Source organism: Zootoca vivipara, chromosome 11 (assembly GCF_965207765.1).
Source record: "Zootoca vivipara chromosome 11, rZooViv2.hap1.1, whole genome shotgun sequence".
Taxonomy (NCBI): Eukaryota; Metazoa; Chordata; class Lepidosauria; order Squamata; family Lacertidae; genus Zootoca; species Zootoca vivipara.
Genome location: NC_142594.1, coordinates 57945313 through 57958504, shown reverse-complemented (window position 1 = coordinate 57958504; position 13192 = coordinate 57945313). Strand labels below are relative to the sequence as shown.

Genomic DNA, 13192 nt, shown 5'->3' with positions numbered 1-13192 from the left:
ATCGTTCTGCCCGGACACTGAGATTCAGCGCCGAGGGCCTTCTGGCGGTTCCCTCGCTACGAGAAGCCAAGTTACAGGGAACCAGGCAGAGGGCCTTCTCGGTAGTGGCGCCCACCCTGTGGAATGCCCTCCCACCAGAGGTCAAAGAGAATAACAATTACCAGACCTTTAGAAGGCATCTTAAGGCAGCCCTGGTTAGGGAAGCTTTTAATGTTTGATGGATTTCTGTATTTTAATGTTTTGTTGGAAGCCACCCAGAGTGGCTGGGGGAACCCGGCCAGATGGGCGGGGTATAAATAATAAATTATTATTAAATTACGGTATTAAGGGACCCCTGAGGGCCATCTAGCCAACCCCCTGGGGCAATGCAGGATTCTCAACTAGACCATCCCTGACTGATGGCCATCCAGCCTCTGTTCTAAGGCCCTTCTTTGCGTGTCTTCTCCACGAAAGGTCTGGATGGTGGCAACACAAAAACGGACCTTTTCTGCAGTGGTTTCCCATTTGTGGGATGCTCTCCCAAGGGAGGCTCGCCTGGCACCTTCCTTACATCTTGAGGTGCCAGGCAAATACGTGTTTCTATAACTGGGCCTTTGGCTGGTTAACATTCTATGGCCTTTTAAATATGTTTGTGGGAGGAGAGATAATTGGTTTGCCTTTATCCTTGTTTTATTATGCATTTAGTTTTATAAATTTGCATTTTTATGTTGTGAATCACCCTGTGAACTTTGAATGAGGGGCAGGATACAAATTTAATATAACAACAACAGCAGCAGCAGCAGCAGTAGTGAAGAGCTACAGTCAATCAGGGGTGCCAACTTAAATAAAATATTAGGGGGGAGCAGGCATTGGGCATAGCCAGGATTTATGTGTAGGGGCAGAATCTCAATTAATAAAAGATTTAATTCTCCCCATTGGAGGCCCATGGACCCAAGTAAGCCCCGCCCTGCAAAACTGATCACTAGATGCAGCGTGCACACACCATTTGAATGGCAATGCCCATTAACTGGGGGGGGGGTGCTCAAATATTTCATGGGAGACGCAAAGGGACCTTGGTGCCCTGGGGTTATGTGAATCTGTGAGGAAGAGAAGCAGAATTTGTTGCTCTCTCTCCCACCTCCCCCCCTTTTTTGGCTGGGTTTCTACATCCTTCTGGCAGGCAGAAATCCAGCAGGTGGGGAGGATTTCCTGTCAATATTGATGCTGGGATGTTTGCAGTGACTGTGAGCTTCCATTGAATCCATTGCTTTGAAGTGATTTCTGCAGCAGGCGCTTCCCTCCACCACCGGGCGCCCCCCTTCCTTCCTTCCCCGGCTTGTTTTGGCCTCCTTGATCCCTCCGTGTTATCCCGAATTACGCTCCCGTTTTTCTCCCCCCTTTCCAGCCTCCTCCTCGACGCCTCCAATTTCTCCCCTTCGCTGCTGCGTCTCCTTCGCCCTCCGCCCTGACTCTCCGCTCCTTGACTTATGGGTCTCCCCCCACGAGGCATTATCTGAACAGGGACCCCCATAAATACACCCTCCCTCCACCCCTGGGACCCCCTTCTCCCCACTGCACCCTCAGGGGGAAGAGAGAGGAGCCTTGGCAGAGAGGAATTGGGGGCAGGACCCTCTGCTCCCTGACTTGGGGTTCTCACCCCAATGCATAATCTGAACAGGGACCCCCATGCACCCTCCCTGCACCCCTGGGACCCCCTTCTCCCCATTGCACCCTCAGAGGGAAGAGAGAGGAGACTCACCGAGGAAGCTTTTGCAAAGGAAAGAGAAGAAAGCAGCCGGAAGGGAGGTGGGAGGGAGGGAGGGAATTTGGCCAGGGAGGACCTTCACCCCACCTTCACTTCCTCTCCTCTCTAGGAATCCAGCACTGCTCCTTTTAACCCTTCCAAAGCCGAGGGCAATGAGCCCGCCCCGCCCTCCGTGCCGTTTTTCCTGCTTCTGCGCCTGCGCTCAAGGGGCTGCCCATGCACTACTGTGGCTCCTTCTTTCACAGATATATTTGAATCCCTCTGGGAAAGATCCCTTGGACAGCTTTGTCTAGCAGCCCCCCACCCCCGTAAAAGCCCCATAGGCAGGAAATGGAAAGCCCAGAAGGGAGGAGGGAAGCGCATGTTGCTCAGGGCAGCCCCTGGCTCTGGGACTCTTCCCAGTTCAAAGCAAGAGGGACACCTGCCATCCTTTCCCTGCGTTTCCTGCCACTAAACCAGTTTATACTGGGCTCCTAGAACCATCTGTCCCCATTTCCCACCCCAGAGCAGAGCTGGACCAATCAGAAACCTCTTCATTGGACAGCTGGCCAATCCGGTTTCAGATTCCCCTTGGCCTCGACCTCATCCTCTCATTGGCCCCACTTTCCTGAAGGAGTTTTCCTCCTTCATTTCTCTCTTGGCTGCTCCCCCTCCCAGCTTCTCCTTCATTTCTCTTCTTCTTCCTTCTCTTCCTCTTCCTCCCTCCCCCCCACATTGTTTGGGGACAGCTGTATTTCCCACCCCCATGGTCACAAAGGCCCAGGAGGAGCCCAGTGAGGCAACAGGGCCAAGAGATGGCATTTTCCCCGCCCCTTTCCACAAAAGGTGGGAACCCCGTGTTGTTTCCTCCGGAAGCCCCAGCTGTTCCCAGAGACCATGGGCTTGTTTTCTACCCTATTTCTCAGAAAATAAGCCATAGGCATAAAATAAGTCGTAGCAGGATTTTTAAGCATTCAAGGAATATAATCCATACCCTGAAAATAAGACATAGTGATAGGCACAGCAGCAATGCCGGCCGCGGCAGGAGGGGGAGGGAAAAAAGAAGACATCCCCTTATTTAAGCCATAGTGTGGTTTTTTGAGGAAAAATAAATATAAGACGCTGTCTTATTTTCTGAGAAACACGGGTAGTAGCAGCAGCTGCAGAGAAACTCCAGGATGGGGACCATCCTTGAAAGCTCACTCTGGGATCTGAGAGAGAAGTTTGCAGACCCGCCACCCAAAACCCTCTCCTTCTCCTCCTTGCATTGCCTCATCCCCTTCAGGACAAGATCTTGGGGTCCTTAAAGCAGCTTTGCATCCTCTCCTCTCGCTCAGCAACCCAGAAGGAGACCCAGGCGATGCACCTGCCCAGAGAGGCTTCCCTTGAGGCCTGGGCTGGAGACCTGAGCTGATCTGGAGGAGGATCTGGCAGGGGGGGAATGAGGGCCTGGCAGGGGCTCCCCCATTGCAAGGGGGATCTGGGCATTCCTTCCCCCCCCCCAGACCCAAAGAGGAAGCAGCGCCTGGATGCAAAGGAAGAGCAGAGCTGCAGAGAGGAATGGGGGGGGCAGCATGACCCTCTGCTCCCAGACTTGGGGGTCTCCCCCTGCCATTCAGAAGCAGAACTGCCCCCTGCAGCCCTGGGACACCCTTCCCCCCCAGGCACCCCAAGGGGGAAGAGAGAGGAGACTTCTTCCCAGGAGGGAAACCGAGGCAGCACGTGGAGGAGACAAGAGATGCCAGAAGGGGCTGGGCGTGGGGGGGGGCGTTCTGCTCTGGAGGACCTGCCCCGGCTCGGATGGTCCAGGGCATGTGCAGAGTTCTCTGTGATTCTTGGCTTAGAGGCCATCAAGGTAGCAGCCTCGTACCCTGCCCCCAGATGGGTGGGATATAAAGAATAAACTCCTCCTCCTCCTCCTCCTCCTCCTCCTCAGCAGACTGAAAGTCTGTTGCCATATTAGGAGGGGACTTGAGAGAGACCCCAGTCCCTTTGGAGCAAATGGCTCCAGTGGTTAAGCAGGAGACTCTCAATCTCAGGGTCGTGGGTCCGAGCGTCCACATGAGGCAAAAGATTCCTGTCTTGCAGAGGGTTGGACTGGATGACCCTTGGGGTCTCTTCCAACTTGGCAATCCGAGGAGGAGGCGGCGTCCAACAGGAGGTGCGGACAATAGGCGTCAACTCCCGGTAAGAAAAATACAGGATCAGCAGCGCCGGCACCGGAAGTCGCTTCTACGCATGTCTAGACATGCCTAGAAGCAACTTCTGGTGTCGCTCTGCCCAATTTCCGGTGCCCAAACATGGGCAGAGTGGCACCTGAAATCGGTTCTGCGCATGTCTGTTGGAAGCTGCCCAGAGTGGCTGGGGAAACCCAGCCAGATGGGTGGGGTATAAATAAAAATTATTATTATTATTATTATTATTATTATTATTATTATTATTATTATTATTATTATCTCCTGCTTGGACTACTGCAATGCGCTCTATATGGGGCTACCTTTCAAGGTGACCAGGAAACTGCAATTAATCCAGAATGCAGCAGCTAGACTGGTGACTGGGAGTGGCTGCCGAGACCATATAACACCAGTCCTGAAAGACCAACATTGGCTCTCAGTATGTTTCCAAGCAAAATTCAAAGTGTTGATGTTGACATTTAAAGCCCTAAACGGCCTCGACACAGTATACCTGAAGGAGCGTCTCTACCCCCATCGTTCAGCTCAGACACTGAGGACCAGATCCAAAGGCCTTCTGGCGGTTCCCTCATGGCGAGAAGTAAGGTTACAGGGAACCAGACAGAGGGCCTTCTCGGTGGTGGCACCCACCCTGTGGAACGCCTTGCCGTCAGATGTCAAAGAGATAAATAACTACCTGACATTCAGAAGACATCTGAAGGCAGCCCTGTTCAGGGAAGTTTTTAATGTGTGACACTTAATAATAATTAATTCTGGGTGGCTTGCAACAGAAAAATAAAATACAGTAATCTATTAAACATTAAAAGCCTCCCTATACAGGGATGTCTTCTAAAAGTCTGGTACCATATATTCCGGCGTATAAGACGACTGGGCATACAAGATGACCCCCAACTTTTCCAGTTAAAATATAGAGTTTGGGATATACTCGCCATATAAGAAATACGACCTGGCGTATAAGACAACCCCCGACATTTGAGAAGATTTTCCTGGGTTAAAAAGTAGTCTTATACGCAGGAATATACAGTAGTTGTTTTTCTCTTTGACAGTGTCGGCATTTTCTGGCGAGGGCTAGCGGTGAGCCTGCCCCCAGCCATGCTGGTATTGTGATATGCGACCCTGCTCGGCTTGAGCAGAGCACACACAGATAAAGAGCCATAAAGCAGATTTATTAGTACTTTATTTAGGGAAATGTACAAAGTAAAATCCAGAGCTCAGACATTTCTCCTTCTAGTCTCAGCGAGGAAAGAAGTGAAAGTAAGGAAATACAATAACATCACGTGGGGAGAAAGGCAGGTCGACAACCACTTCCTTTCTCATGGTGAATACAGAACACTCATGTGATATACACCAGTCTTAATATTTTCTCCTGCTTTGCAGCACGAAGTACAAGAATCATAACAGCCAGATGGGCGGGGTACAAATAAAAAATTATTATTATTATTATTATTATCTGGGACTCGGGTGACCGCTGCTGGAAAGCGCCCTGGGAAGGCTGCAAATTTCCCAAGTCTCCAGAGCATTCCCGATGGCTCTCTCTGGCTATAAATCTACTTCAGTCCAGAGCAGCTGGTGATAAGCAACTTTTCTCCCCTAAAAAGAGCACACCAGTCTTCTGGCATATCATAGCAGAAGAAAGACCCATTTGTAGTTCTAAAACTACTTTATTTACAGTCTTATATACAGAGGCTCCATCAGTATGTCTGTGCTCTCTGAACACCAGTACAGAACTGCGACACACACACACACACACACACACACACACAGAAGTGTAACCAACTTCCAACAGTAATCAGAAGGAAGAGATAACACAGACAAGATATGATAAGATGATAAGATAAGATAAGATAAATATTTCGGCTATAAGCCCACACAACAAAAATAAATCAAACATAAAAACACAGATACATATTTCCAGCATTTAACACAGACTTTCTTTTCTCACGCTCTCAGACACTCATATGATGCACACAAATCATAGTACCACTAGCTGGAGCAGCTCAGATAGATAAAAATCCCAACAACTGCCAGGCCCCCGATGGCACCTTCAGCTTCACCTGCCTGCTGCCCGAGGACCATGGGGTCTCCTACGTCTGTCACGTGGGCCACACCGGGGTGGGTGAGGCAGGGGTCAAGAAGGTGGTCGTGCTCCATGTGGCAGGTAGGGGCCTCCGTGTGCATGTCTGAGAGATTTAGGAAACTAAAAAAATTAAAGAAGTGTGCATGCCGACGAAAGCTCATACCAATGACAAACTTAGTTGGTCTCTAAGGTGCTACTGGAAGGAATTTTTTAAATTTTGTTTTAAAAAAATTAAGTTCAAAATGTTACAATGGGTATAGTCGGAAGGCTTTTCTTGATTGTAAACTAGCTGTACCCAGCCACATGTTGCTGTGGCGGCGTCTGTGGCATTGAAAGGAAGGGAAAGTGGAAAGTGGAAGTTCCCCTGGCTGTCGCCATGTTTCCACGAGCCTCGAGAAGCACTGGGACCCCCTATCTGCCCCTCCCCCTCCTATCTCGTTGTCGAGGTCCCCTGTCCTTGCCTGTCCACTGTGTCATTCCTGTGTCGTCAGTGGCAGTAGTTTTTGGGTCAGCCTGCCTCTCGTGTCGTCGTTGGGTCTGGTGGAAGAGGTGGCTGCGGGTCTGACCTGTTTCTGGAGGCTGGGGGGTCGGGGTCTGTGGTGGCTATGGGGCCCGGGCCCGGTCTGGCTCTGGAGGCGGTGGCGGCGGACACAGGATCGGACACTGGAGACGGGTGCGGGGCAGCAGTGGGACCGGGCCTGCCTCTCCTGCTGTCAGTGGAGTGGGCGGAGGGGACTTGCGGGCCCGGCCTGGAGGCAATGTCCATGACGGCAGACATGGGATCAGGGCCCAGCCTGGCTCTCGAGGCAGCGGCTGGAGCGGCGGCGGGGCCCAGCGTGGTGAGGTAGGAGGAGTAGGAGTAGGTGGTGCCGAGGTAGGAGGAGGGGGTGGGTGGGATGTGGGGTGGGTAGCGTCTGTTGGTTTGGCGTCCACTGGAGGGCGCTATATTTTGTAACACAAAATCACGTTTATACCTGTCTCATGTATGAAATATATAGACTCTGAGTTTATGCAAACACTTGCATATTGGAATGGAACAGTGTGTCCAAATTTCAATGGAATCGGTCAGGCGGTTTTGGAGAAAGGTCACGAGCTACAAACATGGAACTTTTACATTTATATATATACAGATATATATATATGGTATGTACAAAACATGGAAAAAGGGGGAAATCACCAGAGAGGAATTCAAACAAATAGCCAGCACGTGTAGAGACAAAGTCAGAAAAGCTAAAGCACAGAATGAACTCAGGCTTGCTAGAGAGGTTAAAAGCAACAAAAAGGGCTTTTATGGGTATGTCCGTAGCAAAAGGAAGAACAAGGAAACAGTGGGGTCAAGATGGTGAAGAGGAGAAGATGGTGAAAAGCAAACAGGGAATAGAGAAAGGGCAGAACTCCTCAATGCCTTCTTTGCCTCAGTCTTCTCCAAAAAAGAAAACAATGCCCGACCTGAAGAATATGGAGCAGATGATTCAGCAGGGGAAACACAGCCAAAAATAAGTAAGGAGGTAGTACAAGAATACTTGGCTAGTTTAGATGTATTCAAGTCTCCAGAGCCAGATGAACTACATCCAAGAGTATTAAAAGAACTGGCAGAGGTGATTTCAGAACCACTGGCAATAATCTTTGAAAATTCCTGGAGAATAGGCGAAGTTCCAGCAGACTGGAGGAGGGCAAATGTTGTCCCTATTTTCAAAAAGGGGAAAAGAGAGGACCCAAACAATTACCACCCAGTCAGCCTGACATCAATACCAGGAAAGATTCTAGAGCAGATCATTAAGCAAACAGTCTGTGAGCACCTAGGAAGAAACACTGTGATCACTAAAAGTCAGCATGGAATTCTGAAAAATAAGTAATGTCAGACTAATCTGATCTCATTTTTTGACAGAATTACAAGCCTGGTAGATTGAAGGGAACGCTGTGGATGTAGCCTATCTTGATTTCAGCAAGGCCTTTGACAAGGTGCCCCATGATATTCTTGTAAAGAAGCTAGTAAAATGCAGGCTAGACAACGCTACCATTCAGTGGATTTGTAACTGGCTGACTGACCGAACCCAAAGGGTGCTCATCAATGGCTCCTCCTCATACTGGAGAGTAGTGACTAGTGGGGTGCCATAGGGTTCTGTCTTGGGCCCAGTCTTATTCAACATCTTTATCAATGACTTGGATATTGGGCTTGAGGGCATCCTGAGCAAGTTTGCAGATGACACCAAATTGCGAGGGGTGGCTAATACCCCAGAGGACAGGATCACACTTCAAAATGACCTTAACAGATTAGACAACTGGGCCAAAGCAAACAAGATGAATTTTAACAAGGAGAAATGTAAAGTACGGGACTTCCTGTCTGGCGCCATTAGCGCTCGGCACGGTTTTCTCGGTCTCCGAGAAACCTGGCCCCGCCGAGGAGGGGTGAGCCGCTTGGGCGAAGCGGCCACCCGGAAAACCCCCCGATTTGGCTTTCGGGGGTCGTGGAGATCCAGCTGTGCCCCTTAAGTCCCGGCTGATGCCCGGTAAGCTCGAGGTTTGAGCCCCGAGAGCAGTCAGTCCGGGACGGAGCCTTGGACCCATTCGCTACCTCGGCGGAGTGAAGCCCTAAGCCATCGCTTCAGAGCACCAGATACCTTCAAATTAAGAAGAATCGGGCCATGAGTAATTAAGATCTTTTGAAAATCTGGAAAGAATTTGGACTTGGGAGGGGAATTTAAAAATTAACGGAGGTCGTTCCCCTCCCTTACCGAGGAAATAAGACGCAATTGCCGAGCCTGCAGCCATAACGCTGGAAAGTGGTTATGAACTTTGCTAAAAAGGAAAAACTGAATCCCTCCCCGGGGTAGCAGAGCCTAGGGGCGGGGTGAATTATTACGTGGATTTCTGCAAAATTGGGAATGGACCTTCAACGAGCCCACCGGTAGCCCGGCGACGGGAACCTGGAGGAACTGGCCAACTCAGCTTTGATTCCGTCTCTGACACAACAGCCTATTCGCCATTTTGTAACCCGAGAAGACAAAGGACTTAGACAGACAAAACAATTTGACAAGATGTGGGAGAGCAAGTTACAATGTCTCTGGGAAAAAATTCAAGAAGTTTCGATGGCAGTAAAGGAGTACCGAAGAGTTACAAAGTTAATGACTGAATCCCTGCACCAACTCTCTCCAACTGACAGCTTAGAGACACAGCAGGAAATTTTAGAGGACAAAAATTCGAACTTATCAGAAGAAGAGGACCAAGACGAATTCTGTATTATGAACGAAGTGCAACCGGTGGGAGAGGTTGCACGGGACCTATGTTACAACAAAAGAGCTGCACTGGATTTAGACTCCCAGGGGCTGCTTCTCTCAGTGAGAGAGGGAGAATGTGCCCCTGGTAACAACAACCAAGCTGTGATGAAGAAAAAAGAGGTGGCCTGGACCCGAACCTTCTTAGTGAGAGAAGGGAGGCGAGATCCAGGCGAAGGACTTGTTAAATGGGGGGACAAGAAAAAGAAGAATTTAAAGGGGGGTTGGCAGAGGGGGTGCTGGGTGGAGGAATCTGGGCTGGAGTGGGTGAGAGATGGTGTGGGTTGAGATGTAATGTAAATGAGGGACTGATAAAACGGTTTGGAATTGGATTGTACACAGGAGTTGATCTGGGACTTCCAGGGACTGGAAGAGATGGAGGGGGGATTCTAGAATAGAGACTAAGTGAGATGTTAGAATGTAAATTGTTTAAGTTAGAATAATTTTAGTAAATAAATAAGAGGTTAAAGGGAATATTTAGAGTAATAAGAAATTTGTTAAGTGGTAGAAATGGAGAAGTTTGTAATTGAAATAATGGAAAATGGAAAATTGCCAAACAAAGGTTGAATTAGACTCGGAAAGGGAGGAGCGAGGAAGTCAAAGTTATGATAGAGTTAATAATATTACATTGATTTTTTCTTTTTTTCTTTTATTCTGTATTGTCTATGATGTAAGATGATGATGTGAATGGAAATTTTAAGTTGAAAATGTCAATAAATATAATTTTTTTTAAAAAAGAAATGTAAAGTACTACACTTGGGCAAAAAAAATGAAAGGCACAAATACAGGATGGGAGACACCTGGCTTGAGAGCAGTACATGTGAAAAGGATCTAGGAGTCTTGGTAGACCACAAACTTGACATAGGTCAGCAGTGTGATGCAGCAGCTCAAAAAGCCAATGCAATTCTGGGCTGTATCAATAGGAGTATAGCATCTAGATCAAGGGAAGTAATAGTACCACTGTATTCTGCTCTGGTCAGATCTCACCTGGAGTACTGTGTCCAGTTCTGGGCACCACAGTTCAAGAAGGATACTGACAAGCTGGAACGTGTCCAGAAGAGGGCAACCAAAATGGCCAAAGGCCTGGAAACGATGCCTTATGAGGAACGGCTTAGGGAGCTGGGTATGTTTAGCCTGGAGAAGAGAAGGTTAAGGGGTGATATGATAGCCATGTTCAAACATATAAAAGGATGTAATATAGAGGAGGGAGAAAGGTTGTTTTCTGCTGCTCCACGGACACGGAGCAATGGATTCAAACTACATGAAAGAAGATTCCACCTAAACATTAGGAAGATCTTCCTGACAGTAAGAGCTGTTCAGCAGTGGAATTTGCTACCAATGAGTGTGGTGGAGTCTCCTACTTTGGAGGTCTTTAAGCAGAGGCTTGATAGGCATATGTCAAGAATGCTTTGATGGTGTTTCCTGCTTGGCAGGGGATTAGACTGGATGGCCCTTGTGGTCTCTTCCAACTCTATGATTCTATGATTTCTTATTCTTTCTTCTACTTCTTTTTTCTCTGTTTTCTTTCATTTATCCTTTTTGTATATATCAATAATCTGTAATGGTTGAATGTAATGTTTTATATTGTATGTATTTTTAAGATTTTGGTATAATAAAGGTTTTTAAATTATATAGTAAAGGAAGAGGACAGTTGGAGGTGGGAGGGACATGCAAGGAACGCAGGGAAGGAAGGATCTCTCAGGGTGGGAGATGGGGAGAAGAGGGGGGTACCCAGGGGAGAGCTGGGGGAGCCTGCCTTTCTATGGGTTGATAAATTATATGATATATAGGATACAAAGGTAATAAATGGTATTTTAGTTATACTCCCTCTTCCTTTTCTTATAAAATAGTTTTTGTAAGGTTTGTTTAATAATTTTTTATTTTCTCTTTTTTGGTTTCCCCTCTGTATGAACCCTTTGATGGGAAGTGAGATGGCTAGTTTGACTGAAGCTCTTTCCACATTCCAAGCACTGATATGGTTTCTCCTCTGTATGAGTTCTTTGATGGGACATGAGATTACCCTTCTGATTGAAGCTCTTTCCACATTCCAGGCATTTATATGGTTTCTCCCCTGTATGAATTCTTTGATGAGAACTGAGATAGGACCCGCCGCTGAAGCTCTTTCCACATTCGAAGCACTGATAGGGTTTCTCCCTTGTATGAATTCTTTGATGTGAAGTGAGACTCTGCCCAAAACTGAAGCTCTTTCCACATTCCAAGCACTGATATGGTTTCTCCCCTGTATGAATTTTGTGATGGGAAGTGAGACTCTGCCCAGAACTGAAGCTCCTTCCACATTCCAGGCACTGATATGGTTTCTCCCCTGTATGAATTCTTTTATGGGTATTGAGATGGGTACGTTGACTGAAGCTCTTTCCACATTCCAAGCACTGATATGGTTTCTCCCCTGTATGAATTCTGTGATGGGAAGTGAGACTATCCTCGCGACTGAAGCTCTTTCCACATTCCAAGCACTGATAGGGTGTCTCCCCTGTATGAATTTTGTGATGGGAAGTGAGATGGCTACTTCTACTGAAGCTCTTTCCACATTCCAGGCACTGATATGGTTTCTCCCCTGTATGAATTCTGTGATGGGAAGTTAGATGGGAGCTTTTTCTAAAGCTCTTCCCACATTCCAGGCACTGATATGGTTTATCCCCTGTATGAATTCTGTGATGGGAAGTGAGATGGCCACTTTGCCTGAAGCTCTTTCCACACTCCAAGCACTTATAAGGTTTCTCCCCTGTATGAACTTTTTGATGCAAATTAAGACTCTGCTTGTGGCTTAAGCTCTTTCCACATTCCAAGCACTGATACAATTTCTCCCTACTCTTTGTTCTTTCATGTGAAGTGAGGCTATCCCTCTCTACGAAGCTCTTTGTATGAATTCTTTGATGGGAAGTGAGCTGATCCTTTCGATTGAAGCTCTTTCCACACTCAATGCACTGATAGGCCCTCTCCCCTGTATGAATTCTGTGATGGGAAGTGAGATGGCTACTTCTACTGAAGCTCTTTCCACACTCCATGCACTGATAGGCTTTCTCCCCTGTATGAATTCTTTGATGGGAAGTGAGACCACTGCTGTGACTGAAGCTTTTTCCACATTCAACGCACTGATAGGGTTTTTCCCCCGTATGAATTCTTTGATGGGAAGTGAGACAATACTTCCGATTGAAGCTCTTTCCACATTCTCTGCACTCATACAATTTCTCTCTACTGTGAGTTGTTTTGTGTGAAGTGAGGCTATCCCTCCGAACGAAGCTCTTTCTTTGACGGGAGGTGGACTGGGAGCTCTGATGGATGTTCTCTCCACACTCTGAATATTCATATGGCTTCTCCACTATGTGGATTCTGTTTTGGTCCCCCTTGTTCTTCCCTTTCAATTCATCACCATCTGCAATGAAGAGAGAAGCTAATTAGAGCCTCAGAAATAAATGGAGCTTCATATATTGAACAATGTTAATGAATTCTGGTGATAGAGGAAGAACTGAAGAAAGTTAGATGTGAGGCCTTTCACTGCCTTTGTTGGCTGGTATTAACTGACATTCTGAAGGAAATCAGCCCTGAGTGCTCACTGGAAGGACAGATCCTGAAGCTGAGGCTCTAATACTTTGGCCACATCATGAGAAGAGAAGACTCCCTGGAAAAGACCCTGATGTTGGGAAAGATGGAGGGCACAAGGAGAAGGGGACGACAGAGGATGAGATGGTGGGACAGTGTTCTTGAAGCTACCAACATGAGTCTGACCAAACTGCGAGAGGCAGTGGAAGACAGGAGTGCCTGGCATGCTCTGGTCCATGGGGTCATGAACACGACAAAATGACTAAAAAACAACAATTAACTGACTTACTGCTTGGCTTTTATCTGGGATAGATTTTGTTTGGCTCAATCATGGAATCCCCTCCATCTCCAAAGTCAGTCATCT

General features: G+C 47.7%; 1 protein-coding gene across 1 annotated transcript in view; it reads right to left on the bottom strand.

The window, feature by feature from the left end:
• LOC132591163 (uncharacterized) overlaps positions 1-13192 on the bottom strand; it is a 66766-nt gene that overhangs the window by 8369 nt on the left and 45205 nt on the right. The window contains exon 5 of the mRNA XM_088654425.1: positions 11189-12661. Within this exon, the coding sequence (XP_088510551.1) occupies positions 11189-12661 (1473 nt within the window). The remainder of the gene's footprint in view (positions 1-11188; positions 12662-13192) is intronic.